This window comes from Conger conger, chromosome 7 (assembly GCF_963514075.1).
Source record: "Conger conger chromosome 7, fConCon1.1, whole genome shotgun sequence".
NCBI classification, from domain to species: Eukaryota; Metazoa; Chordata; class Actinopteri; order Anguilliformes; family Congridae; genus Conger; species Conger conger.
Window position 1 is genome coordinate 198,133 of NC_083766.1, and position 23,417 is coordinate 221,549.

Consider the following 23,417-nt stretch of genomic DNA (forward strand, 5'->3'; position numbering starts at 1 on the left):
CACACCACCCTGTACTCTTCTCATGGCTAACTGAAGCTACACAGCCACACCACCCTGTACCCTTCTCATGGCTAACTGAAGCTACACAGCCACACCACCCTGTACCCTTCTCATGGCTAACTGAAGCTACACAGCCATACCACCCTGTACCCTTCTCATGGCTAACTGAAGCTACACAGCCACACCACCCTGTACTCTTCTCATGGCTAACTGAAGCTACACAGCCACACCACCCTGTACCCTTCTCATGGCTAACTGAAGCTACACAGCCACACCACCCTGTACCCTTCTCATGGTTAACTGCTGAAGCTACACAGCCATACCACCCTGTACCCTTCTCATGGCTAACTGAAGCTACACAGCCACACCACCCTGTACCCTTCTCATGGCTAACTGAAGCTACACAGCCATACCACCCTGTACTCTTCTCATGGCTAACTGAAGCTACACAGCCACACCACCCTGTACTCTTCTCATGGCTAACTGAAGCTACACAGCCATACCACCCTGTACCCTTCTCATGGTTAACTGAAGCTACACAGCCACACCACCCTGTACCCTTCTCATGGCTAACTGAAGCTACACAGCCATACCACCCTGTACCCTTCTCATGGCTAACTGAAGCTACACAGCCACACCACCCTGTACCCTTCTCATGGTTAACTGAAGCTACACAGCCACACCACCCTGTACCCTTCTCATGGCTAACTGAAGCTACACAGCCACACCACCCTGTACTCTTCTCATGGCTAACTGAAGCTACACAGCCACACCACCCTGTACCCTTCTCATGGCTAACTGAAGCTACACAGCCACACCATCCTGTACTCTTCTCATGGTTAACTGAAGCTACACAGCCATACCACCCTGTACCCTTCTCATGGCTAACTGAAGCTACACAGCCACACCATCCTGTACTCTTCTCATGGTTAACTGAAGCTACACAGCCATACCACCCTGTACTCTTCTCATGGTTAACTGAAGCTACACAGCCACACCACCCTGTACCCTTCTCATGGCTAACTGAAGCTACACAGCCACACCACCCTGTACCCTTCTCATGGCTAACTGAAGCTACACAGCCATACCACCCTGTACTCTTCTCATGGCTAACTGAAGCTACACAGCCACACCACCCTGTACCCTTCTCATGGCTAACTGAAGCTACACAGCCACACCATCCTGTACTCTTCTCATGGCTAACTGCTGAAGCTAAGCAGGTAGTTAGTACTTGGACGGGAGACCCGAGAAAATGAGGCTGTTGCTAATTGTTGCGAACAGGAGTTGGTAGGCCACTAGGGGGCACTCTTTGTTCCGGTTAACATCACTCCAATGCTTCAGCACAGGGAAGGGGGCTGTGCTGTAGAAAGTGCCACCCTTCGGATGAGACATTCAGCCTTCCTCACAGTGGTAATTTAAGATCCCACAAGATTTTTAAAATTTAGTTCAGGGCTTAAGCCCAATGACCTGGCCAAATTCCCACAAAGATTGGCTCAGAACATCCTGCCACCTAATCGCCCCCAAATCTGACACAATCCCTTCCATTCCTACAGTACCCACAATCCCTTCCAGCCGTACAGTACCCACAATCCCTTCCATTCCTACAGTACCCACAATCCCTTCCATAACCAAACACTATGAATCCCAGGGTCTTCACTCAAACAGAGCTGGCTTCTCAGTCAGCCTACCTGGTTAAACAGAAATAATAAATGAAATTACATTGGCATTGCTGCTAAAATAATGCAGACTGATATTTTGCCTTAAGTGAGACATGCTGTGAATGAAAATATATGATTACAGCCATCCAGGAAATGGAAAATCAAATTTTATTAAACATTTTCAATTCTTCCCTTGCAAGTTACATTGCTTAAAGATAAAAATAAATCAGTACCCATGACATTCACAGTGAGACAACACCCAAACACAAGCACCTCCATCACCACTGAAGCTACAGGAATAAACTCAACACACTCACAGATTCACAGCGTAAACATTGTGGCATTGGAATCTTCATCTGTGCATGAAACACAGCTTTCCATTGGTAGAGATGGTGAGGATGATTACACACATTATGTAAATATGAACGCATTTCTGCAAAAACAGGAATATGACACCATATTCTGCTTTTTATCAAACAAGCAATAGCTCCAAAATCATGGCACTGAGTGAATTAATCAATGTGCGCTTTTATAAAACACCATTCACATACATCTCAGAGAAGTTTCCATAAGGGTTTACAATGGACAAACAAATAGGCCATGTTATGTAAAAGCATCAAAGAAACATTGCCTTAAATTGTCTTAACAAGTATACATTTAGCCAATGATGTTATATTTAGCACAGCTCATTTCATACTCATGTTAATGGCTCATCCATTTAGAGTCTTCACACTTTTATTACACGTAAACTTTTATTTCTCAGATCTATAGATGCAACCCTTGTACGCACAGCTGTTTTAGTAGTCGAACTACACCAGCTTGCCTGGCCCTCTCACAAAGCGCTGTAACGTGGACATGCCCATCTCCCCAGGCTTGGCTCTGAGCTGAAGCAGTCTACGGTCACACGCCCAACCAGTCCGCTATCTCTTTCAACTTCTGCCATGAAACTTTCAGCACATTTCTGTCAGCGTGTCTCTCTTCACACTTTCACTTCTGAAATGTGAGTTTGTGATGCTGCACTTCCAGCCTGGATTTTCTGTTTCATTTTGTGGAAAAACATACGCCGTCACACACAGACCCACGAGAGCTGGATCAATGCACTGAGTGTTCTTTGGATATTTCTCACTGGCTGGTGAAATGTGGAAAGTGAACTTCGTCTGAGGAGACTCTCTCCCTCAGTGCACACACGGATTAGCCTCACATCCATGGGAATCAAAGCCCGGCTACTGAAGCCATCCATCTTAGGGTTTGGTATTTTAGTGCTGGTACATCTTGGCAGCATTTCAGTTTGTAATGAATTGGAGGTATGGTGGTGGTCGCATCTGCAAAGACCAGTCCAGGAAAGAACCTTCAAACCCCTTAAATCTCCTAAACTTTTAAGATTAAGCTTTTTGGAATGTTATATTTTCAAGCCAGTGTTCAAAAACTCCATTGCATTCAATTACAGTAGTGTTTGTTACATCAGTATTATTGTGATCTCTTAATAAAATTCTAATCTCATGTCTAAAATACCACTGGGCCATGAGCTTGCACCAATCTGACTGACTCGCTAAACAACCCGCACACACACGCACATACAGACACACATACGCACACGCACACACCCAATCAGACAGAGTGTTAAATCAGCCACTCCTTCAGTGCGTTTCTTTAGTCCTTCAGTAGAGCCAGATGAACATTTCTCCTCAATAAACTCGCCATATGTTCACACATATTCTCATCATATTCCTACACAATAAAACAAGTGTTATTAAGCCATAAATATTCTCTGTTTTAATCCACAGTACAAATTTACAACAGTAAAATAACGAAAAGATACTGAAAGTGCACAAAAGGGTTCTGGATCAGGCCGGACTCAGCACATCGTTAGTGTTTTCTCTTAGCAGATGAGAGGATGAGCTCTACCTGGGCGGACAGACCCTAATGAATCATGAGCAGGCACTCACTGCAGAGGCTTCCCCCACATCACCTTTATTTTACCCACTTTCATCACCAAGAGGATGATACTGGGTTTACTGCGGTCCTCTCTTGGGCAGTCGATACATTAATGACCTTAATGACCTACGTGACCTTATTAACCTTAATGACCCAAATGAATCACACCATCATTGCAGGGTTATCTTATCTTCTCACTGAGGGGCTGATTGGGTGCAGAAGAGTTACATTACAACTGCCGACCCGCATCATATTCCTCATAAATACATAAACACTCACTGATCTAATAAACCCTGCTCATATCAAACAGTGCAGCAAGCTGCTCATCTGCTGGGGAGAAAAATCAGATATAATTTATGAAGTAAACACACACACACACACACACAGACAGACAGACAGACACACACAGAGACAGACAGACAGACACACACACACTGACAGACAGACAGACACACACACACACACACACACACACACACACAGACACAGACACAGACACAAACACACACACAGAGACAGACAGACACACACATACAAAAAGCTATCCCATCATACATCTATTCGCCGCAGTGCCTGTGTTGCTGGGGACGAAGTGCCCCCCCCCCCACACTCTGGCCGTCCCACACACACTCAGGACACAGACACACACCCCCCCACACTCTGGCCGTCCCACACACACTCAGGACACCACCGCTGTGGCTACGACAGACACACACACACAGACACAGACACAGACACACACCCCCCCACACTCTGGCCGTCCCACACACACTCAGGACACCACCGCTGATCTGGATCTGATCTGAGGATTAGCACCAGGGAGCCAACCAAAGTCCAGCATTAAAAAATAATAATCCAGCAGACCTTCATACCAGAGAACCCAAGCACAGCAAAATCACCTGCGGCAGTTACAGGATCCCTGAAGCACGATGAGCTCATGAGGCTCCTCTCCATGCCAAACTTTCACCCGCCGATTCAGCTCAACTCAACCGGTTTAACCAGAACGGTTTAACGCCGTGCCGGCACAACAAGCATGTTTTTCAATATCAGACTTCTTTCTAACACCGTACAATAATGGTATATGAACTGGCATTAACTGATACAGGCGTTATTACTGTATGAATTAATTGATAAAAATACATTAATTAAGCATTAACTTTTCATTAGTTAATGTATTTAACTACTGACTAATGTTTTTGTTACATTAAGTATACACATACACACACATTCAGTCAGCACTTTATTATTTATTCAACTTATTATTTATTAGTCTATTATATTAGACGTATTTATTTATACTTCTACTGCTGTAGCCTATCCAGGTTTGATGAGTTGTGTGTTCAGAGATGCTTTTCTGCACACCACTGTTGTAATGTGTGGTTATTTGTGTTACTGTCACCATCCTGTCAGCTTTGACCAGTCTGGCCATTCTCCTCTGACGTCTCTCTTTAAAAAGGCATTTCTGTCTGCAGGACTTCTGCTCACTGGATGTTTTTAGTTTTTTGCACCACCCTCTCTGCAACCAACAATCATTCCACAATCAAAGTCACTTAGATCACATTTTCTCCCCATTCTGATGGTTGATGTGAACATTAACTGAACTTACTTTCCCGTGTCTACCTGACTGTATGCATTGCACAGCTGCCACACAATTGTCTCATTAGATAATTGCATGAATAAGTAGGTGCAATAATAAAGTGCTCAGTGAGTGTATACATATATACAAATTAGCATACCATAGGAGAGATTTAATACATGGACTGTCTTTTTCATTCCAATATGAATTGACATTAACCAATGTAGTTGTTAACATGAGTTAATGATACACAAGTACAGTACATAAACAAAGCTGTACAGCTTAACTTTCAGTAGTTAGTGAGTTAACAACTACATTAGTTCATGCCAATTCATGTTAGACATCAAATACCCGAGTGAGTTATTCCAATTCTGAGGAGCAACAGAGTAATGGGTGGTATTCATTAAGTCAACGCTGTGGCCGGGGATGTTGTTTACGAGAATCTAGAGAGAAAACAGTTGAAGTATGTAGTACTGAATGCCCTTATATAATGCAATCTATTTTACACTCATTCTATGGTGCTCAGCAGATGGCATATGCTGGGTATCATTTTTTATGTCACAGCACCCCCACCTGGGAAGATGACCTCATTGCATTCAACTATGTGATTCACAACTCAATGACCCAAAGTCCACTGTTGTTCATTTTCTAAGTGCCACAAACATCAGAATGAAAAAATGAAATTATTACTCAGAAAAAAACAGCCCCCAAGTCTCTCACATCAGTAAGTGCGAGAGAATGTGAGAGAATGTGGGAGATGCTGAGTTATGGAATGCAGGTAGTAATTCTGGTTTATCAAGCTGCATTTAGAGTGCAGACTTTAACACTACGACTGTTGAAGGCAAACCATACTGCAGGCTCTTTCAACTGCAAGTCCCTCAGACGACTGTAGGCTATAAACTCATGCTAATGCACTCACATCAGAGTTAAACTCCATGCCACCGTCACCTTTAAATTCTGCACAGTGTGAGGAGACAGTGGAAAAGAACAGCCACACACAATGTAGAACACAAACACTAAACCCCTGCTCATTACTGCACCAATCACACCAATCATTTCATGGAGAAGGGGGAAAACCTAACAATTCACAGCTCAAGATTTAACAAGCCAAAGCACAATCCTCTTTACTGCCCACAGAAAAGAAACGATCACTCGGCCACACAACATCCTGGCTACTGAAAAATCCAACTTGCTGGGGCTTCACGGTATGTGATAAAAAATAAATAAAAAAATGATCATGGTCAGCCACATTTCTGGCTCCCAGAATGCATATGGCCACTATAAGGATCCTTTAGGGGGCGTCTGGAGACAGGATAGGGATGCACACATCTGTGTGCTCCAGGGACCCACTACCGGGTTCACCCCCCCCCTCCGGGTACTCAGACTGGGGGTGCATGGACACCTCTATTTCCTGGGTGCTCCTGTTCAGGACCTCTCCCTCTCCTCCTGCCTGCCCAGGGGGTGAGGCGTGGTCCCTCCCAGAGCCCTCTCCTCCTGCCTGCCCAGGGGGTGAGGCGTGGTCCCCCCCAGAGCCCTCTCCTCCTGCCTGGCCGTGGTCAGAGTCCCCCCTGGAGCCGTCTTCGATGGCCTGCCTCAGCGGGGGTGCGTGGGGCTGGGAGGGGTCCGCCAGGTGGACCGTCTCAAGGATCTCCTCCACGAAGGCGCGGCAGTTGAGGATGAGTGGGGGTAGCGGGATGCTGCGGGCCAGCTCCTCCACGTGCCGGGCGAACTCCATAGTCTTGAACTGCGTTACCTTGGCCAGCTCCAGGGTCTTGGCGGAGGTGATGATGGGGATGCGCTTGGCGACCTCGAAGGCCTTCTGCAGCTTCTCGGCGCCCTCGGAGCGGAAGAAGTCGTTGATGGCCTGCTCTGTCTTGCGCAGGTGACTGCTGACCAGGCACAGGCGCGTGATGTTGAGGATCAGCGTGATGGTGAAGGCAGTGAGGCACACGATGACGTAGTACAGCCCCAGCCCGCTGTGCGTGTAGGACACCCGCAGCGTGATGGTGTAGTTCCAGGTCCCAGAAGAGCCAGAGGCTATGCAGGTATACCTGCCTCGATCTTCAAATGTGACCGCTGTGATATTCAAAACGCCATCGTCCATCACCCACCATTTCCCTCCTGGATTAAAAGATCAAAAAAGCAAAATGTGTTTCACCATGCTCTGTGTGCAAACTAATCTGCTTCCTTTTTTATTTGTATACATTTGTACTGTTGATGTGTGTTACTTAGATTGATACTATTATTAAGAAATACTGTATATTTTAACTTAATAGGACTGAAGGTTGCCCTGCTGAAAGGTTCAAGCTAGATTTTGAAACAGCTGGTAGCTGGTTGACCAGTTCAGACCAGCTCTCAGCTCAAAATGGTTTAGCTAGATGACCAGTTCTGATCAGCTCAAGCTATGTTTTGACAAGCTACCAGTACTACCAGCTACCAGTATATACCATTTACTAGCTGGTTGACCACCTCATACCCAGCTAGACCAGCTTAACCAGACACATTTCCAAACTGGTCAAGCTGTCATGGCTGGATTTGGCTGTAATGGCACAACGGTATCACAACACGAGACGTGATATGCAAGCATGTAAACATACTGCTGAAAATTACTTTACCTCCGTCCTCTTTAGCCAGTATGTGCCCCTTGGAGTTGTACCACAATACATCTTCATGTCCTCCAGTCACATTGCATTCAATCAGCGCGCTGGAACCCTCCTTTACCACGATATCACGGAGAGCAGGTAAAGTTGCCAGCATGTGTAGATTAACCAGTGACCTGTTCTGGGGTTGGTCTGCGAGGTCCTCTGTCTGAGCGACGACGCTCATTACGATCATGTGGCAAACAAATACTTTAAAAAATGTATCCATCTTTGCTTGCTTTCGAATAAACTTCGTGAATTTAGGTCATTAGCTTGCTAATGTCAGCTACAGAAGCGGCTCAAATGGTTCCTAGGATCTTTTATCAAGTGCGATGTCCTCGTAACCCGTCACAAGACAATAATAAGAAATGGTAAAACTTTCCAATTTGTCAGTTGCCGTTCAGTGAAGCTGTCGAAAACCTAGCTATAACATGGCATGTAGTCTATTCTGGACTTTTAGCTAGCTAGCATTAACTAGCTTGCTAGTTATGTAAGTTATATTACCTAGCGACCTTCCTCATCAACACAGTTAAGGTACCTACCGAGCTACAAATGTTGCATATAATGTCATCAAAGAGCTCAAAACGCTACGAAAACAGATCGATGGAGAAAGCATCTTATACTGCCATTAGCAGTAGTGTTTACCGTCATGAACACCGTGTTTTAATTCAGCAGCATGTCAACAATCCACCGACTGGACTACACAATTAGGACTACACTGGGTTATTTCCTGGTTCAGCTCACGAGTTTTTTAGTTTTTTTCAGTTTCTCGAGAATTGATTCACAGATTCACTGTTAAAGTTTCAGCGACTCGGTGTTTAGCCATACAGATATCGAGCTATTAAATGCAAAGTTATTTCTATAAAAATATTGTCCCTTGTGGGTCCCACCCACATTTTGTAAAGAATCCGGTTAAGAATATGTCCGGAACCGGAAGAAGAAATTCCCATGACAATTTCCTGTTTCAGCAAAAACAAACGCGTTAATCCACGCTCCACAGTGACGTGGCTGACAGGGCAAAATCCATTTGCTAAAGAGGTGTGGAATATTTCTCCGCATTGAAACAGGTTTGTGAACGTGTTTTATTTCGTTTCATTATATTTATAATTTGTATCTAACCCAGGAAAGAACGAGGAAAGTAAACTAGTTCGCTGTTACCAGACTACTGTTGACTACATAGCTAACAGTAGCTAGCAAATAGCATGGAAAGTCAGTTTCGTGTCACTCAAATAAGCAAGCATTTTGAAGAAACAAATGCAATGTCAGCGACATTATACAAATGATACTTCATACCGCAGTAATTTTGACTTTGATTCCTGCAAACTTATCTTGATCGAAGCATGAACAAATGTTAAACGTTACATCAACAGTGGAATAACACGGCCAACTGGTTAGGAAACCAGATGTTTCTTGTTCTACCAACGTGATTCTGAAATGCAAGTGTAACTGCTTGCTAATGTATTATTGCTAAGCTTGCTTACCATCGGCCTTTTCAAAATGTGTGTGTGTGTGTAAATATTTACAGTCACGGTTTAATTCCCTAAACTTTTTATATCACCTGTGATATTTAGTCAATTTATATGTCACAACCAGTAAAATAATAGTTATTAAATGTTATTAAACTATTTTAATTTTATAAACTAGTTATTAAAAACAGATAAGGATATTTTAAGATGTCTGTATGAAGGTAGGAATTTAAGATGTCGGTATTCCGTATGAAGGTAGGTATGTTTTAAGATGTCGGACACTGAAGGACAGAAGGAATCTGAGGGCCAGTCGGAAGGCCAGGAGATGGAATCCAAGCGGGCCCCTTCTCCAGTGACTGACAGCCCAGCAGAGACTCCCCTGAACGCCGCAGACGTGACTCCTGTAAACGCCACCGACGTGACTCCTGTGAACACTACCGACGTGGCCCCTGTGAATACTACCGACGTGGCCCCTGTCCGGAAGACCCGAAAAAGACCAGAGAACAAGCCTCTGCCTGAACCCAAGGAGGAGGCTTCAGAGGTCTCGAAAAAAGAGGATGACTCTACAAAGGTGGGTTATTCTTTCAGTGCTCTGAGTAACCCATGAGTGGGGGGGGGGAAGGACACATTTTGAACAGCCTCGAACGTGCAGAACATACCTGCATGGCAGGTATTTTGTGCCAGAACTTTCACCCCATGTCAATTCAAGCAACAAGACTGATAAAATGGAACTGATTTGTTGATCATTCGGACACTTGGCCAGAACAGTGCAGAAAACCATCACAGTTTACATTCCTGTTGGTGAATGGGTTAGGGTTAGGGTGTATGCATGGGGTGAACCAACACCTTTTCCATCAGGAACACATGCTAATTAAGTCCCTGCTCCTCTTATGTTATTGCATACATGAAGGCACCAGTCTGCTTGCAGTGATGTTTGGATGTTTTTCTCTCTTTCAGAAGTCCAGCGAGGCAGCAGTGGCTCAGGGAGGGTGGGGCTATTGGGGCAGCTGGGGCAAGTCCATCATGTCAACTGCCTCTGCCACAGTGGCTTCTGTAGGTGAGGAACCAAAGCCCCGGAACCAGAGTCCAGGCTAATCACTTATGCAGACGCCATAAAGCTTTATCTTTACTTGGTGGTGGTGGTGATGGGGTCTTATATCAGGTGTGTGTTCAGGTTTTTATGTGAGAAACATGTTCTTTGTCCTGCAGGTCAGGGCATATCCCAGGCTATTGAGAAAGCTGAGACTTCGCTTGGCATCCCCAGTCCTGTGGACGTGTCGGCGCAGATCATGGAGGAGGAGAAGGAGGCTGAGGAGGACCGGGGGGAGGCGGACGGGGCTCCCGCCCTGGGAGGTGCGATGGGGATGCTGTCATCGCTGTCCAGCGTTGTCCAGAGCACCGTACGAAATGCATCTTTCTCTCATGGACCTTTCAGCCATTTTGTGTTTTGTCCTGGTTTTATCTTGTGCATTGATTACATATCCGCTTTCCCAGGGAAAAACGGTTATAACTGGTGGCCTGGATGCTCTGGAGTTCATCGGTAAAAAGACCATGGATGTAATTGCGGAAGGAGATCCGGGATTTAAAAAAACAAAAGGACTTATGATCACGACGTCCACTCTGTCACAGGTCAGTCCTTTCTGATGCAGGAGAGATGTGCTGTGAACCTTGATTATTGCCCGTTAATGCAGAGTGACAATACAGACCAAACTCAAACTGGTTTTGAAGGGTGTGTTAGATGCCGGAGGTTTGTTGTCTTATGGTCGAGGTCTGTGACTCTGGTTATGGGTCTCTGACTCTGGATTATGGGTCTGACTCTGGATTATGCATCTCTGACTCTGGATTATGGGTCTGACTCTGGATTATAGGTCTCTGACTCTGGATTATGTGTCTCTGACTCTGGCAGGTTTTAAGGGAAGCGAAAGAACGAGAGGAGAAGCAGACTGCGGAGGAGGTCTCCTCAGACACGGAGAAGAAGGCTCATTATGGAATGCTGTTTGATGAATACCAGGGTCTATCCCACCTGGAGGCCCTGGAGATCCTGTCCAGAGAGAGTGAGGCGAAGGTAAACTCCACAGACCAGACCTGCCTCACATACACCATTGTTTTGGAATCAAATAATTTTCTACACTTTATTGAGTTTCTCTGGTCTATTAGAACCCATGGAATACTAAAAGTGCAAAGTGAAACCTAACTTTCTGGTCGTCTTGGTTGAATGGCACCAGGCCAGACAGTGTTCACATGGTCTCCTGCGGTGCCAGCGTAGGTTTGCACTGTTAATATATTTTTGGGGATGAGTTTGTGTCATGTCGTCTTTTTATTTGGCGGCAGGTGAAGTCTGTTCTGACCAGCATGTCTGGGGAAGAACTGGCCCAGCTGAAAGGGGAGCTGGAACAGATTAAAGTGCCTTTCTCCCTGGTGGAGTTTGACGAGGAAGAGGTGGAGGAGAAGAAAGGTGAGATTTCAGTTTGTACATTTGGGCACGGAGTCCTGCGAGGATGTTATCTCTATTAGGAAGAAGGTCAAAAGCGAGTCCAGTGGTATAAGAACTGATTTTAGTAAAACATGGTTTAGGTAAAAACAGAATAATATATCTGTGATTTCATTGATTTGATCTCTTCAGATGATGGTGGAACAGAGTTTGTGAAGGAATTGTCTGATGTGTTGGCAGAGCTGCACTTATCAACAAGTGCGGACAAACTTGGCAGGGTATGTGGCACTTTATCCCCTCATGTTCCCTCATGAACAATGTTTTATTGAATTGATATAAAACGCTAAAGATGAAGCCAATGCTTAGACATATACCACCTCGTAGTTAATAGGATAACGATGGAGGAACATACAGTAGATTATATACAGTGTATTATAAACATAGTGTATTATAAATTATTTGGGCACACCTGGTCTGTTACAATGAATCTGTATGTGAGTGAAAGAGAACCTGAACTCTAAATGGTACAGAGTTAACCCCTATTGGCCCTTTTCTTGGCGCAAGCTCAAGAATGACGTACCCAAAATAAAATACTTACTATTCTTGAACCCTTTTGACTATAGTCTTGTGACTACAGGCTGATCTCTTCTGAACGGTAACCCTTTGGGGTTTGTTTTCCAAGAGTCAGAATTACTCAGAAGTATTACTAAAAAAAAAACTACAGAAGCTCAAACACAGTGAAAGTGGAAGTTTTTTTTCCCTCAGTGAAAATATTAGATTTTTTTGGCTGGATTCAGATGATTGTAGCTGAGGCTGGCGCAGTTAGAAACACAGTGGAGCCACAGCCACAACACTGGACAAATCCCATTTAAACTTTGAGGAGAATATCACCAAAAATGAGCATTCTGGATTGTTTTTAATCTATATCAATGCAGTTTTCCAAAAAGGACATTTGGAGACAAATGAGATTACGGGTCTTATGAGGCGTAACATGCTTTATTTTGCTTACTAAACTATATCCTGAAAAAAAGTGTTTGCACTTACCCCCGCCTTTCACCCTCCCCTACCTCTCTGTCCCAAACTCCCTCTCCTTGCAGCTCTCCTCAGCAACAGGCTGAGAAGATCATCAAAATAAATACAATGATCACAATAATACCATCTTCTATACTAATATATTCATTGAGGTCCATTGATTTAAGTTTTTGTCAAATACACAAGCCCCATCAACAGGTCAAACACATTCCATAATTTCACTACTGTTTATTATTGAGAAACAGGCTGGCTCCTTCTTCATAAGTATGCTGAATAATAATAAAATATTTTGAGTATGTATTTAGATGCTCACCAATGGGGACACGTCACTGAAAATGCCCTCTAATGTGTTGTCTGTTTATCTCTGTCTTCCTCAGAAAGGGGGTGGCCTGTAGCATAGTCGTTAAGGTAAATGACTGGGACCCGCAAGGTCGGTGGTTCTAATCCCGGTGTAGCCACAATAAGATCCCCACAACCGTTGGGCCCTTGAGCAAAGGCCCTTAACCCTGCATTGCTCCAGGGGAGGATTGTCTCCTGCTTAGTCTCATCAACTGTACGTAGCTCTGGATAAGAGCGTCTGCCAAATGCCATTACTGGAATGTAATGTAAATATACACTCAGACCTCCAAAGGAAATCTATATAGCCGTAAGCATCATACCTTTTTTGTTGTAAAACGTCAACCTTTTTTGGCATCAAATTTCAGGAGCTGTTTTTGAAGTGCAACAGACTCTGCAGTACCACCACAGTCCCCAGACTTGAATATTATAGAAAATCTGTGGAGAGATCTCAAACAGGCCATACATGTAAGGAGGCCAAAGAATATTTCTGAGCTAAAGGTCTTCCGCCAGGAAGAATGTGGAAAATTCCAAAAGCAAGAATTGAAAGACTTAGCTGGCTACAGGAAGCTTTTACAAGCTGTTATAGTTGAGGAAGAGTTACAAATTACTCACTGACAGGGTTCCCAAACTTTTACACAGGGCCTTTTTCCTTCTTTTATTATTTTGATAAATCCTATTTTGTAAAAAATTAAAAGAAAAAGTTATCTTGCTTTAAAATCTGACATGTTTAACATTGTACCAATTAGAGGTCAGGTTCACTTCTGTTCACTTGGATATTAATTGTAAAAAGCTTTTTGGTCAGGGGTGTCCAAAGTTTTGCACCCTACTGTACCTCTTGACTATTAGTATTCAGCTTTTACAAAGCTTTAATGTGAAACTTTGTGGTTTGTTGCCATCTTGTGGAGAATGCATAAAATTCCAAAATGGCTGCTAATAGTGTTCTGCTGAGGTCCCCTCTTTCCTCACCTGACAGACTCTGTTTTCTGTGGCTCCACAACCTGAATATCCCTGAATAGACGATATGCTATAAATACTGTATATATAAAATAGAATTAACTTTGTTTTACCTGGGTGCGTGAGTGACCTGCATTTTATACACCCTTCACTGCTGATTTGTACCACTCATAATGATCATTTTAATATAATGACAATGTTGGCATAACAATCATAATAGAATTAAAATCTCGGAGTGGACAAGAAATCATTGTAAAAAATCCATGATCCATAAAACTGTGTTGCTTTGCTGGAGTTCTGATGGCTGCTGTTTTGGGGCTCTTGTTCAGTCCATAAAGAAAGCTTACGACAGCATCAGCGACATGAGCAGACCAGCAGAGGGCAGAAAACAGGATGGGGAGGAGCCTGAAGAGGAAGTCCAGGCCAGAGCAGAAGAGGTGAAGCCGTACACTGTAGAGGTATGTGCTGTGGTTACGCATGGGCACAAGCACTGTGTTCCCTTTTGCTGCACGCACCTGGATCTGCATTATCTGCATTAGTAATTGTACTATTAAGTGTTAAAGTGTTTCTTACAGCGACAAAACATACGAAGTAGACTTTTTTTTTTGTTCTTTGCACCATGTGTGTTCTAATCTGCATGTGCTCTCCGACTGCAGGCCATCCACTCCTCTGCTATCAGGAGCCTAGCCCAGCTGACGGCCAGATCCATAGAGCAGTTCCACAAAGTGGCAGAACTTGTTCTTCATTGTGAGAGCAAAGAGACAACTGCTCTGGAACAGGCCAAAACCCTGTCACAGTAAGCCCCTATCCTTAACCACAACCACTCTGCCAAAACCCTGTCACAGTAGGCCCCTATCCTTAACCACAACCACTCTGCCAAAACCCTGTCACAGTAGGCCCCTATCCTTAACCACACCCACTCTGCCAAAACCCTGTCACAGTAGGCCCCTATCCTTAACCACACCCACTCTGCCAAAACCCTGTCACAGTAGGCCCCTCCCCTTAACCACACCCACTCTGCCAAAACCCTGTCACAATAGACCTCCTTCCCGGCTTTAACCACAATTGGCTGCATGGCTTTTTTCTGAATCATTAGGGCTGTCCTGTTGGAATCTACAGGGTTAGGATGTCTTGTTCTTGTGTTTTTTCTCCGGGCTCCAGTTACAGAGCACTTCTCTTTTGCAGGATCACAGTTGTTTTGTGCAGAGAGATATCACTCCTGTCCAAGAAGTTCACTTCCTGTTTAACCACTGTAGGGGTAAGACTGTATTCATCTTTTTTGATCAGAGTTGAAAAAAAATAAAAATAATATATATATATATATATATAAAGAAATAAGAGGGGAAAAAATAACATGAATATGTTTTATTTTTCAGTCAAATGAGAAGGGAGATGTGCTTAACCCATTAATAACAGGTGTCTTTTTGGAGGTTGGTATTATTGAACATATTGTGTTGATTCAGAATTAGATAATGAATCATCCCTTGTATAATTTGTCAGTATGTGACTTGTGTATGATCTGTCCCTGGTCTTTAGGCTTCCAACAGTGCATCGTACATCCAGGATGCATTCCAGCTGTTACTGCCAGTACTAGAGGTGTCCCACATCCAGAGGAGGGCTGACTCCACTGGGCAGTGACAGCGCTCATGTGTGCCAACAGGGAACTTCATCACAGAGGAACGCTCTGTGTGATGTCACTGGCTTCTTTCATCACAGAGGAACGCTGTGTGTGATGTCACCGTGATGTCACTGGCTTCTTTCATCACAGAGGAACGCTCTGTGTGATGTCACTGGCTTCTTTCATCACAGAGGAACGCTGTGTGTGATGTCACCGTGATGTCACTGGCTTCTTTCTGCAACGGACATATTTACTCCCATGTAGACAAGCGAGGTGTTGATAAATATCACGCTGGTTTTTTTGTACAGTTAGTAGATAAAGAGCTGTAAAACGGTGGAAAAAAATAATTTGGTAAAGATCTTTCAAATTAATTACTTCCACGCTAAATTAAGGTTTATTAGTCCCTTAAATACTTTTTAATACAAATCCTAATCTTTCTTTAGTAGGGTTTTCAAGGGCAGAAATAAAATAAAAAGTTTTCTAGAATAATTTTCTTCTTACTGTCATGATGGTAAATATAATGATTTTGACAGTGCTCAGAACTTTCTGGTAGCATTCACCTCATATAGTGCACTTCATAGGAATAGTATAAAGTATAGAGTATAAATAAATATTTTTCATAGTTCTTTCCTTGTCATGCCCCAAGCCCAGTTTCATATTTTAAAATAAATTTACATTAATGGCATTTGGCAGATGCTCTTATCCAACTTGTACAATATTGGTTCTCTGAGTTGACATTTAGCACTTATTCCTTATAGTGCCTAGATGTGTGTGAAATGTTTCAAATATGGTCTCTGGCCATATACATTTTGATGAATGCTGCTTATACTTTACTGTTGTCTTGTAGGTTTCAGTGGTGTTCACTCCTTTGGCAAATATTTTATTAATTTCTCACACGCAGTTAGTTGTGCTATTGACACATCAATGTTACAGTCCATTTGGCTTGAAAGCCTTCCAGCTCCCAATGTAGTTGTATTGTAATTTCTCTTATAATTATAACTGGCAGTTTAATACATATATAATTTTACTGTATATTAAATTATAACTGACAGTTTAATAGGCATATAATTATACTGGATATTCATAATTTTACTGGATATTCATAATTATATTGTATATTCAATTATAACTGGCAGTTTAATATGTGTATAATTATACTGTATATTTGTTTCTTATTGTTGAATCATATAAGACAAGTATTACTGGCACAATGGCCTTCAATAAAAGGGTTCTATTTTACATTTATACAGACCCAGGCAGAAAATATGATTGATTTCTCATGTAGTGACTACATTACCACAACCTGAAATTATACCCATATTATATCACCATAAATACAGTATTAGTTTACCCTTTCAATTGTGTAACTGACAAGTATTTGTCTATCTGAATTAAACTTGCTTTTGTAATAATGTTTTTAGTGCTTTGTTTCCCGTTTCCTTTCCGGCTGGATGCAGTCTGTCATAATACCATGTCACATGAGATGCAGTGTTGCACAAGGATACAATTGTCCAGATACTTCTAATAAAGAAGAGGAACCTTCACAACTCTTTGGAATTACATCTGCTTGTTGGGGCTAATGACACCCTTCCTCAAGAGGCAATCTGAAGACACCTCTTATCACTGGCAAACCCATAGCTATACCCTATAGTAAACCCTATACCCGACTTAAACCAGGACCACATTTACATGGCAAGCAGTGACTGAAGAGTTTATTGCACCATAAAGAGTTCCCCAATAGACATAATGCATGTATTGTATACACTGGAAGGGAAGCCTGCCAGTTACAATCGCTTGGAGCAGTGAACCACTACGATGGAAATATTATCTTCCTAAAATGGATGACATGATTGGCAGGTTCAAAGTTACTGGGTCTAAGATAATATTTTTTAATTAATGTCTTAAAGGACTTGTTGTTGATGTTTGTCTGTAATTATGTTTTGATGACTGCAGAGTACGTGCTTGCTCCATGAACTGAAAAGTAGGGATTTGGATTTGACTTTTTGAATTCCATGGCAAACATTTTTCACATAAAACCATGTTGAGGGTCGGAGGGGGGAACGCGCGCGCTGCGATGCGACGTCATTAACACGTGACTTCAGCAGAAACGTAGTAGGGTCAAAGTTGAAAATGCTCACAAGCTACCTAATGCGCATGCGCCACTGTTCCTGCGGTTTCGAATGGCTATCTGGCTACCGAACATTAGCTAGGTTAGAATAAAGCGGCTATTTCAACACAAAACGGAAGGAAATCGCAAAAAACACAGGCCAGGTATAGTAGACGATTTGGAATCTGTTTATCACTGAAATATATGTTACGTTTGACGGCTAGAGAAGGGCTACTTTTAAAATTGTTATGGACGTTAGCCTAATGTTCGGCAGGTAAATTGTAAGCAGTAGATTGATTGGTAGGCTAACGTTAGCTATGTAGCAATGTGTAAAACTGTTACTTGGCGAAGGTAGCTAGCTAACAGTAATTTGTCCGACAACTCAGGATTTCGTGCTCTTCCTGGTATTTATTATTTTCATTCAGCACTGTTAGTAAGCTATCGGTCTAGTTTACTGCAGGCCTTTGAGTATTTAACAATCGCTAATGTAGCTAGCTAGCTAGCTTGCTCACAGCTCACTGGCGTTGGGTAAGTTAAACGTAGTCATGTCCAGTTTTATTGTTCTTATTATTAACTGGTTACGTGCACAGTAACTAAGATATATTAACGTTAGTCATTTAACCAGGCGGTCGGTCTGGTGGCCTGTGTGGTTAACCAGCTGGTAACTAGCAAGCAGTAACGTTATAAAGTAATTGTAACGTTACTTTAGCTAATTGCTCTGCACAGATGTTTAGCCAGCCAATGTGGGTTGTAGTCTAGCCTAGACAAAGTTGGCTAATGAGGCTAGCTGACATTTTAACAGTTTTCAAAACTATGATAACGGCTAATGTTTTTAAATGGCTTATTTTCCTCAGCGTTTTCGCCCCAGTCCGTGCACTGCTCCCCCGAAGTGCTGCCTTTCCGAGGAGTTTTCAGTCGTTTCCAAAAACCGTGCAAAATGCCAGCCGCGCTCGCGGATACCAGTCAGATTATCTGCGAGGTCTGGGCCAGCAACGTGGAGGAGGAAATGAGGAAAATCCGGCAAATTATCCAGAGTTATAATTACATCGCAATGGTAACCACTCAATTTCTGTCAACACTCCTGATGACGGATAATTAATGTAACGTTTGCGATCTGTAGCTAGCACTAAACTGCATTTCATACACGACCAATGCTTGTATTCGAATTAAATGCATGTGTAAAATGCTTTTTATTGTGGCTCCTAGTAGGTTAAGCCGCTTAAGGATATGTCCCGTGTTGCTCTGGGCTTTCAGGACACAGAATTCCCCGGCGTGGTGGTCAGACCCATCGGGGAGTTCCGCAGCACGGTGGACTATCAGTACCAGCTCCTGCGCTGCAATGTGGACCTGCTGAAGATCATCCAGCTCGGACTGACGTTCATGAACGAGGATGGCGACTACCCCCCTGGAACAACCACCTGGCAGTTCAACTTCAAATTTAATCTCACGTATGTGCACGTGCACATCTCACTCAAGCTGGTGGCTTGGGAGTGACTTTTAAAATGTATCACATGTAATGTTCCTGAGACTTAATAATCGCTTGCATTTGAGTCCGATGTATCCTATCTGAAAGATTATTCGGTTCTTATGCTGAACAGCAGCAATCCATAAGGTACATCTCACATTCATTTTGGCAAGAGCTAGGAAATGAGCAACCTTGTGAATTCTGATGAGGACTGTTGAGATGTAATTATGGAGCGACTGCTGGAGAATATGTTAACGTGTATAACTCTCTGTAATGGATACTGCTCCTCTCTTTTCCCCTTTCTAGAGAGGATATGTACTCTCAGGACTCCATAGATCTTCTTCAGAATTCTGGACTGCAGTTCAAAAAGCATGAAGAAGAAGGAATCGATACGCTTTACTTCGCAGAGCTCCTGATGACCTCCGGTTTGGTGCTGTGTGAAAATGTCAAGTGGCTCTCCTTCCACAGGTAAGTGGAAGTGGAACTTCTGTGAGATCAGGGGTGCACAACTCTGGTCTCTTGGGCCGCTCTTGTTACAACCAATAACCTTCGATTGAGTTTTCTGATGGCTCTATATATAGGCTTGTTCACTCCTGTACTGTTGGAGAGACTCGCAGTCTGCAGCTGTAGCCAGTGCTTACAAATGTCTGATCAGATTATCATTGAGTCAATTAAATTATTAAGAGCAGAAGTTGGCACAAAATCCTGAAATGGATCGGTCCTTGTTGCACACCCCTGTACTAAACTGCCACCTGTGGTGATTGTGAAGCTCTGATGCTTTTTCTATGACTTTACCTGGTGAAGCACTGACACTTTTCTTTGCAGTGGGTATGATTTTGGATACCTGGTGAAGCTCCTCACAGACTCCCGACTTCCTGAAGAGGAGCACGAGTTCTTTCAGATCCTCAACCTCTTCTTTCCTGCCATTTACGATGTGAAGTACCTCATGAAGAGCTGCAAGAACCTGAAGGTAAGCGCAGTGACGGAGGACTGCTTCACCGATTGTTGGGTTTGGTGTGTACAGTTTACAGATCTGTACGGATTTGTGAAACCTCTGTAGATTTGTCAGCTGGGAAACTGATAGATGGATGCGGCTTGCACTGACTTATCGTGAGTACATGCCTGTTTGCGACAGTGCTGATTGAGTCACTTCAGTCGCACACTGGTATCTGCCATTTCAGGTACATATATAGTGCAAGTTATTGTCGTTTATGTTTCTCCATGCAAGTAAAGCATTTTGAGAGACTGCATGTTCCCTGGACCCTGTGTCTGTACCCTGTGTCAGGGGGGGCTCCAGGAGGTGGCTGACCAGCTGGAGCTGAAGCGGATTGGTCGGCAGCACCAGGCAGGCTCCGACTCTCTGCTCACAGGCATGGCCTTCTTCAGGATGAAGGAGGTAACTCGCTAACATCGACGTGCCGAAGGGCTAACGATAACGAGCCACCACCGCTTCTTCCCAGGTTATTGAGCTCTTATTTCCCAGTTATTTGAGGTGTCACTGTGTGACGTAATTTCTCTTTTCTGTACAGCTGTTTTTTGAAGACAACATCGACGACGCAAAGTACTGCGGGCGACTGTACGGCCTGGGGTCCGGCTCTTCCCAAAACCAGAACGGCATTTCCTCCTCGTCCCAGGAGGAGACCAACAACAAGCACTGACCAGCACAGCCCCGCGGCACCAAGCAGACCATTGGCTTGTTTTATCCCACCCCACCCCCTTCCTGAAGGCAGACACGCATTTCTGTGAGATGCCACAGTTGTGAAAGGACATTGGTCTTGAGGGACTAAAACGCTTCAGAACCCATTCAGTTCAGTTCCCACAATCCCCTGCTGAACCTTTCTAGCTTGCATTATGATGGTATTTGGATCATTTTATCTTTTTTTGTTTTACAGCATTATTACAGTTTGGAATCCAGTCTTTTAAAGTAAGGGACCAGCGCTTGTGTTGCTCACGGCTGCTGAGACTGAGCATTTCAGTGGGATCAACCGCAATCACTTCTCACAATTCCTACATTGCTTGAACCGGTCTTTTGACCAGTTTGTGTTTCAAGATCTCTTGCAGATGTTTTGAATCGGATCACTGTTTGATACGTGTTTGTAGGAATTGTGATTTTAAATTATGCTGGAAAGGTATGTATATTAAAATGTAAAATTTCAAAGAGCCTGATATGTTTTACCATTTTTCCTCTAGTGGAATGAAAAATTTTAGTCACAAACCTTGCTGGTCTTGTGGTAGGGATAGGGATACATCAAAGTTCTTTGTAAGTTGTACTTAAGTTATTCGCAGCTACGTTTAATAGATGTTTGCGATTTCTATTTTTTTTTAATCTCACATTGTTTTTAACAATTGTATATTAAAATGTTTTCTATCTGCTGAATGTGACATTTTAGTATTTATGTTCTCCAAAGTTTGAGATGTTCGTACGATTGAGAAACAAAATATTTTTGCCATATTAAAAGCATTCTTCCATGTTCAGTGAATGCATTGCTCACTGATTCAATAAATGATTTTACCAGCCATGTTTTCTAGAAGTAGCCCGATGTCAGATTTAAGATTCCAAAAACAAAAGAATTCCCTTCTGCTTACCATGCAGAGTTCTCGTCCTGTATTACTTGTATACAGAGTATGAAATACGCTGAGATCTGTTCACTAAAGGTAGTGCACTTTGTGCAGAAATGCTAAAGCAATGATTGAATCTCTTATCTAAGCATCAGGCACACTGGACCTCAGTGTTCAACGTTTTGAATTATGCGCTTGCGACATTGCTACTGTGCGGATTCAAATTCCCCATATAGTAGCAAGTAGTACCATGAATCCAGCAGTCTTGCTTTTCTTACTGGGAGAGGACATTCTGAACCTCATTGGCTCTAACCACATGGCTGCTAAAGGCTATAATTTTAGCAGCAAATGGAGTTTCTTAAAATTGCTGGAAACAATGTTGGTATTTTAATGGTAACTTATTAGTGTCTAATTTCCCCAAAGGATTAGATGTTTGCTCCTAGCCAGTGAAAATGCTGATTTTTAAACGCACTTAATCCTTTTCATATTTGAAGAAAATCTGGCTGCAACAGCTCTAGAGATTTTATTGGTGCCTGAGGGTAGTCTTGACCCTGACATCAGAGGCTGTATAATCATAATCTATTCATTCATTCAATTCAATTTGATTTGTGTAGTGCTTTTCACAGTAGACTATCAAAGATGCTTTACAGAGTTAACAGGAGGGAAATATCAGCCCTAAGCCCCCAAATAGCATATGTGGTAAACGACTCCCTCGTACAGGGCTGCAGTGTCTGCTGGTTTTTTGGTTTTTCTGCACGAGAGATGCATTTCAAAGTCTTTCATTGGCTAAAGAGTCCACACCTTATTCTCAAGGCCTGAATTGGCTGCTGATTGAAAGGAAACCACAAATACATGCAGACGCCACAGCCCTCCAGGACTGGAGTTTGACACCCCTGCCCTAGTAGGAGAAAAACCCTCAAACAGTGGCGAGAAAAAAAACTCCCCCATGGGAAGAAATGGAGAGGAACCCAGCTATAGGGGATTCCCGTGCTCCGCTGGTTAATATGGTATTCATAACATAACATCAGGTCATGGCCAGAACAGGCCATTCAGCCCAGCAATGCTCGCTTTTTCCTACCCCTAAGTGCAGCAATTGCCTAGTTTGCCTAAAAGCTAAATAGTATCTAACACCGTATCAAGCCTGGTGTTGAAAACCCCCCCCCCAGTGTTCCTGGCAAGGTGTTCCATTGACCACTCACTGTATGAAAAAATACTTCCTAATATCTGTACGGAATTTCTCCTTTGCCAATTTCCATTTATGTCCTCTCATTCTGCTAACCGAACTCAACCTGGAGAATCCCCTATAATTCACTTTGTTAATGCCTTTAATGAATTTAAAAGCCTCAATCACATCCCCCGAAGCCTCCATTTACTAAACTTAAAGAGATTAAGCATCCTAAGTCTATCCTCGTAACTCTTATCTTTTATACATGGAATCAATCTGGTTGCCCTTCTCTGAACCTTTTCCAGTGCCTCTATATCTTTCTTAGTGCGGTCCCCAGAACTGCACACAGTACTCAAAGTGTGGCCTAACAAGAGTATTGTATAAGGTGAGTACACCAGTTTCTAAAGAGTGTTTAAAAATACTTGCTGGTGGTTTATAAATGATCTCTTTGCGTACCCTTGGGAATATGCCAT

General features: G+C 43.1%; 3 protein-coding genes across 4 annotated transcripts; 2 read left to right on the forward strand and 1 right to left on the reverse strand.

The window, feature by feature from the left end:
* Positions 1 to 1,808: 1,808 nt before the first annotated feature.
* Positions 1,809 to 8,728, reverse strand: LOC133132470 (microfibrillar-associated protein 3-like). Its single transcript, XM_061247927.1, has 2 exons — positions 7,785 to 8,728; positions 1,809 to 7,290 (listed from the first exon to the last, which is right to left on the reverse strand). Exons 1-2 carry the CDS (start codon positions 8,035 to 8,037, stop codon positions 6,461 to 6,463), a joined length of 1,083 nt encoding a protein of 360 aa, XP_061103911.1. The 5' UTR covers positions 8,038 to 8,728; the 3' UTR covers positions 1,809 to 6,460.
* Positions 8,729 to 8,739: 11 nt separating this feature from the next.
* On the forward strand, positions 8,740 to 17,064 carry fam114a2 (family with sequence similarity 114 member A2). 2 transcript variants are annotated; one of them, XR_009709140.1, is made up of 14 exons: positions 8,740 to 8,875; positions 9,530 to 9,845; positions 10,232 to 10,331; positions 10,484 to 10,674; positions 10,769 to 10,903; positions 11,181 to 11,339; positions 11,606 to 11,729; positions 11,898 to 11,983; positions 14,360 to 14,488; positions 14,687 to 14,826; positions 15,216 to 15,288; positions 15,407 to 15,460; positions 15,567 to 15,718; positions 15,771 to 17,064. XR_009709140.1 is itself a non-coding variant. In XM_061247925.1 (13 exons), the coding sequence occupies exons 2-13, from the start codon at positions 9,546 to 9,548 to the stop codon at positions 15,666 to 15,668; spliced, it is 1,593 nt and encodes a 530-aa protein (XP_061103909.1). In that variant the 5' UTR covers positions 8,740 to 8,875; positions 9,530 to 9,545; the 3' UTR covers positions 15,669 to 17,064. The 2 variants fall into 2 exon arrangements, 1 of the variants encoding a protein (XP_061103909.1); XM_061247925.1 differs by having other exon boundaries at positions 15,567 to 17,064.
* A 696-nt stretch (positions 17,065 to 17,760) lies between these two features.
* On the forward strand, positions 17,761 to 21,597 carry cnot8 (CCR4-NOT transcription complex, subunit 8). Its single transcript, XM_061248791.1, has 7 exons — positions 17,761 to 17,919; positions 18,610 to 18,809; positions 19,010 to 19,203; positions 19,527 to 19,688; positions 20,046 to 20,190; positions 20,506 to 20,616; positions 20,750 to 21,597. Exons 2-7 carry the CDS (start codon positions 18,693 to 18,695, stop codon positions 20,876 to 20,878), a joined length of 858 nt encoding a protein of 285 aa, XP_061104775.1. The 5' UTR covers positions 17,761 to 17,919; positions 18,610 to 18,692; the 3' UTR covers positions 20,879 to 21,597.
* Positions 21,598 to 23,417: the final 1,820 nt, after the last annotated feature.

Bases quoted from the DNA above. Each gene is read 5' to 3' on its own strand.
- cnot8 (XM_061248791.1), top strand. From the start codon at position 18,693: ATGCCAGCCGCGCTCGCGGATACCAGTCAGATTATCTGCGAGGTCTGG. The intron at 18,810-19,009 runs GTAACCACTCAA...CTGGGCTTTCAG, and splicing joins GTTATAATTACATCGCAATG to GACACAGAATTCCCCGGCGT. The intron at 20,191-20,505 runs GTAAGCGCAGTG...ACCCTGTGTCAG, and splicing joins AGAGCTGCAAGAACCTGAAG to GGGGGGCTCCAGGAGGTGGC.
- LOC133132470 (XM_061247927.1), bottom strand. From the start codon at position 8,037: ATGGATACATTTTTTAAAGTATTTGTTTGCCACATGATCGTAATGAGC. The intron at 7,291-7,784 runs GTAAAGTAATTT...CTTTTAATCCAG, and splicing joins ACTGGCTAAAGAGGACGGAG to GAGGGAAATGGTGGGTGATG.
- fam114a2 (XM_061247925.1), top strand. From the start codon at position 9,546: ATGTCGGACACTGAAGGACAGAAGGAATCTGAGGGCCAGTCGGAAGGC. The intron at 10,675-10,768 runs GTACGAAATGCA...CCGCTTTCCCAG, and splicing joins CCAGCGTTGTCCAGAGCACC to GGAAAAACGGTTATAACTGG. The intron at 15,289-15,406 runs GTAAGACTGTAT...TTTATTTTTCAG, and splicing joins CCTGTTTAACCACTGTAGGG to TCAAATGAGAAGGGAGATGT.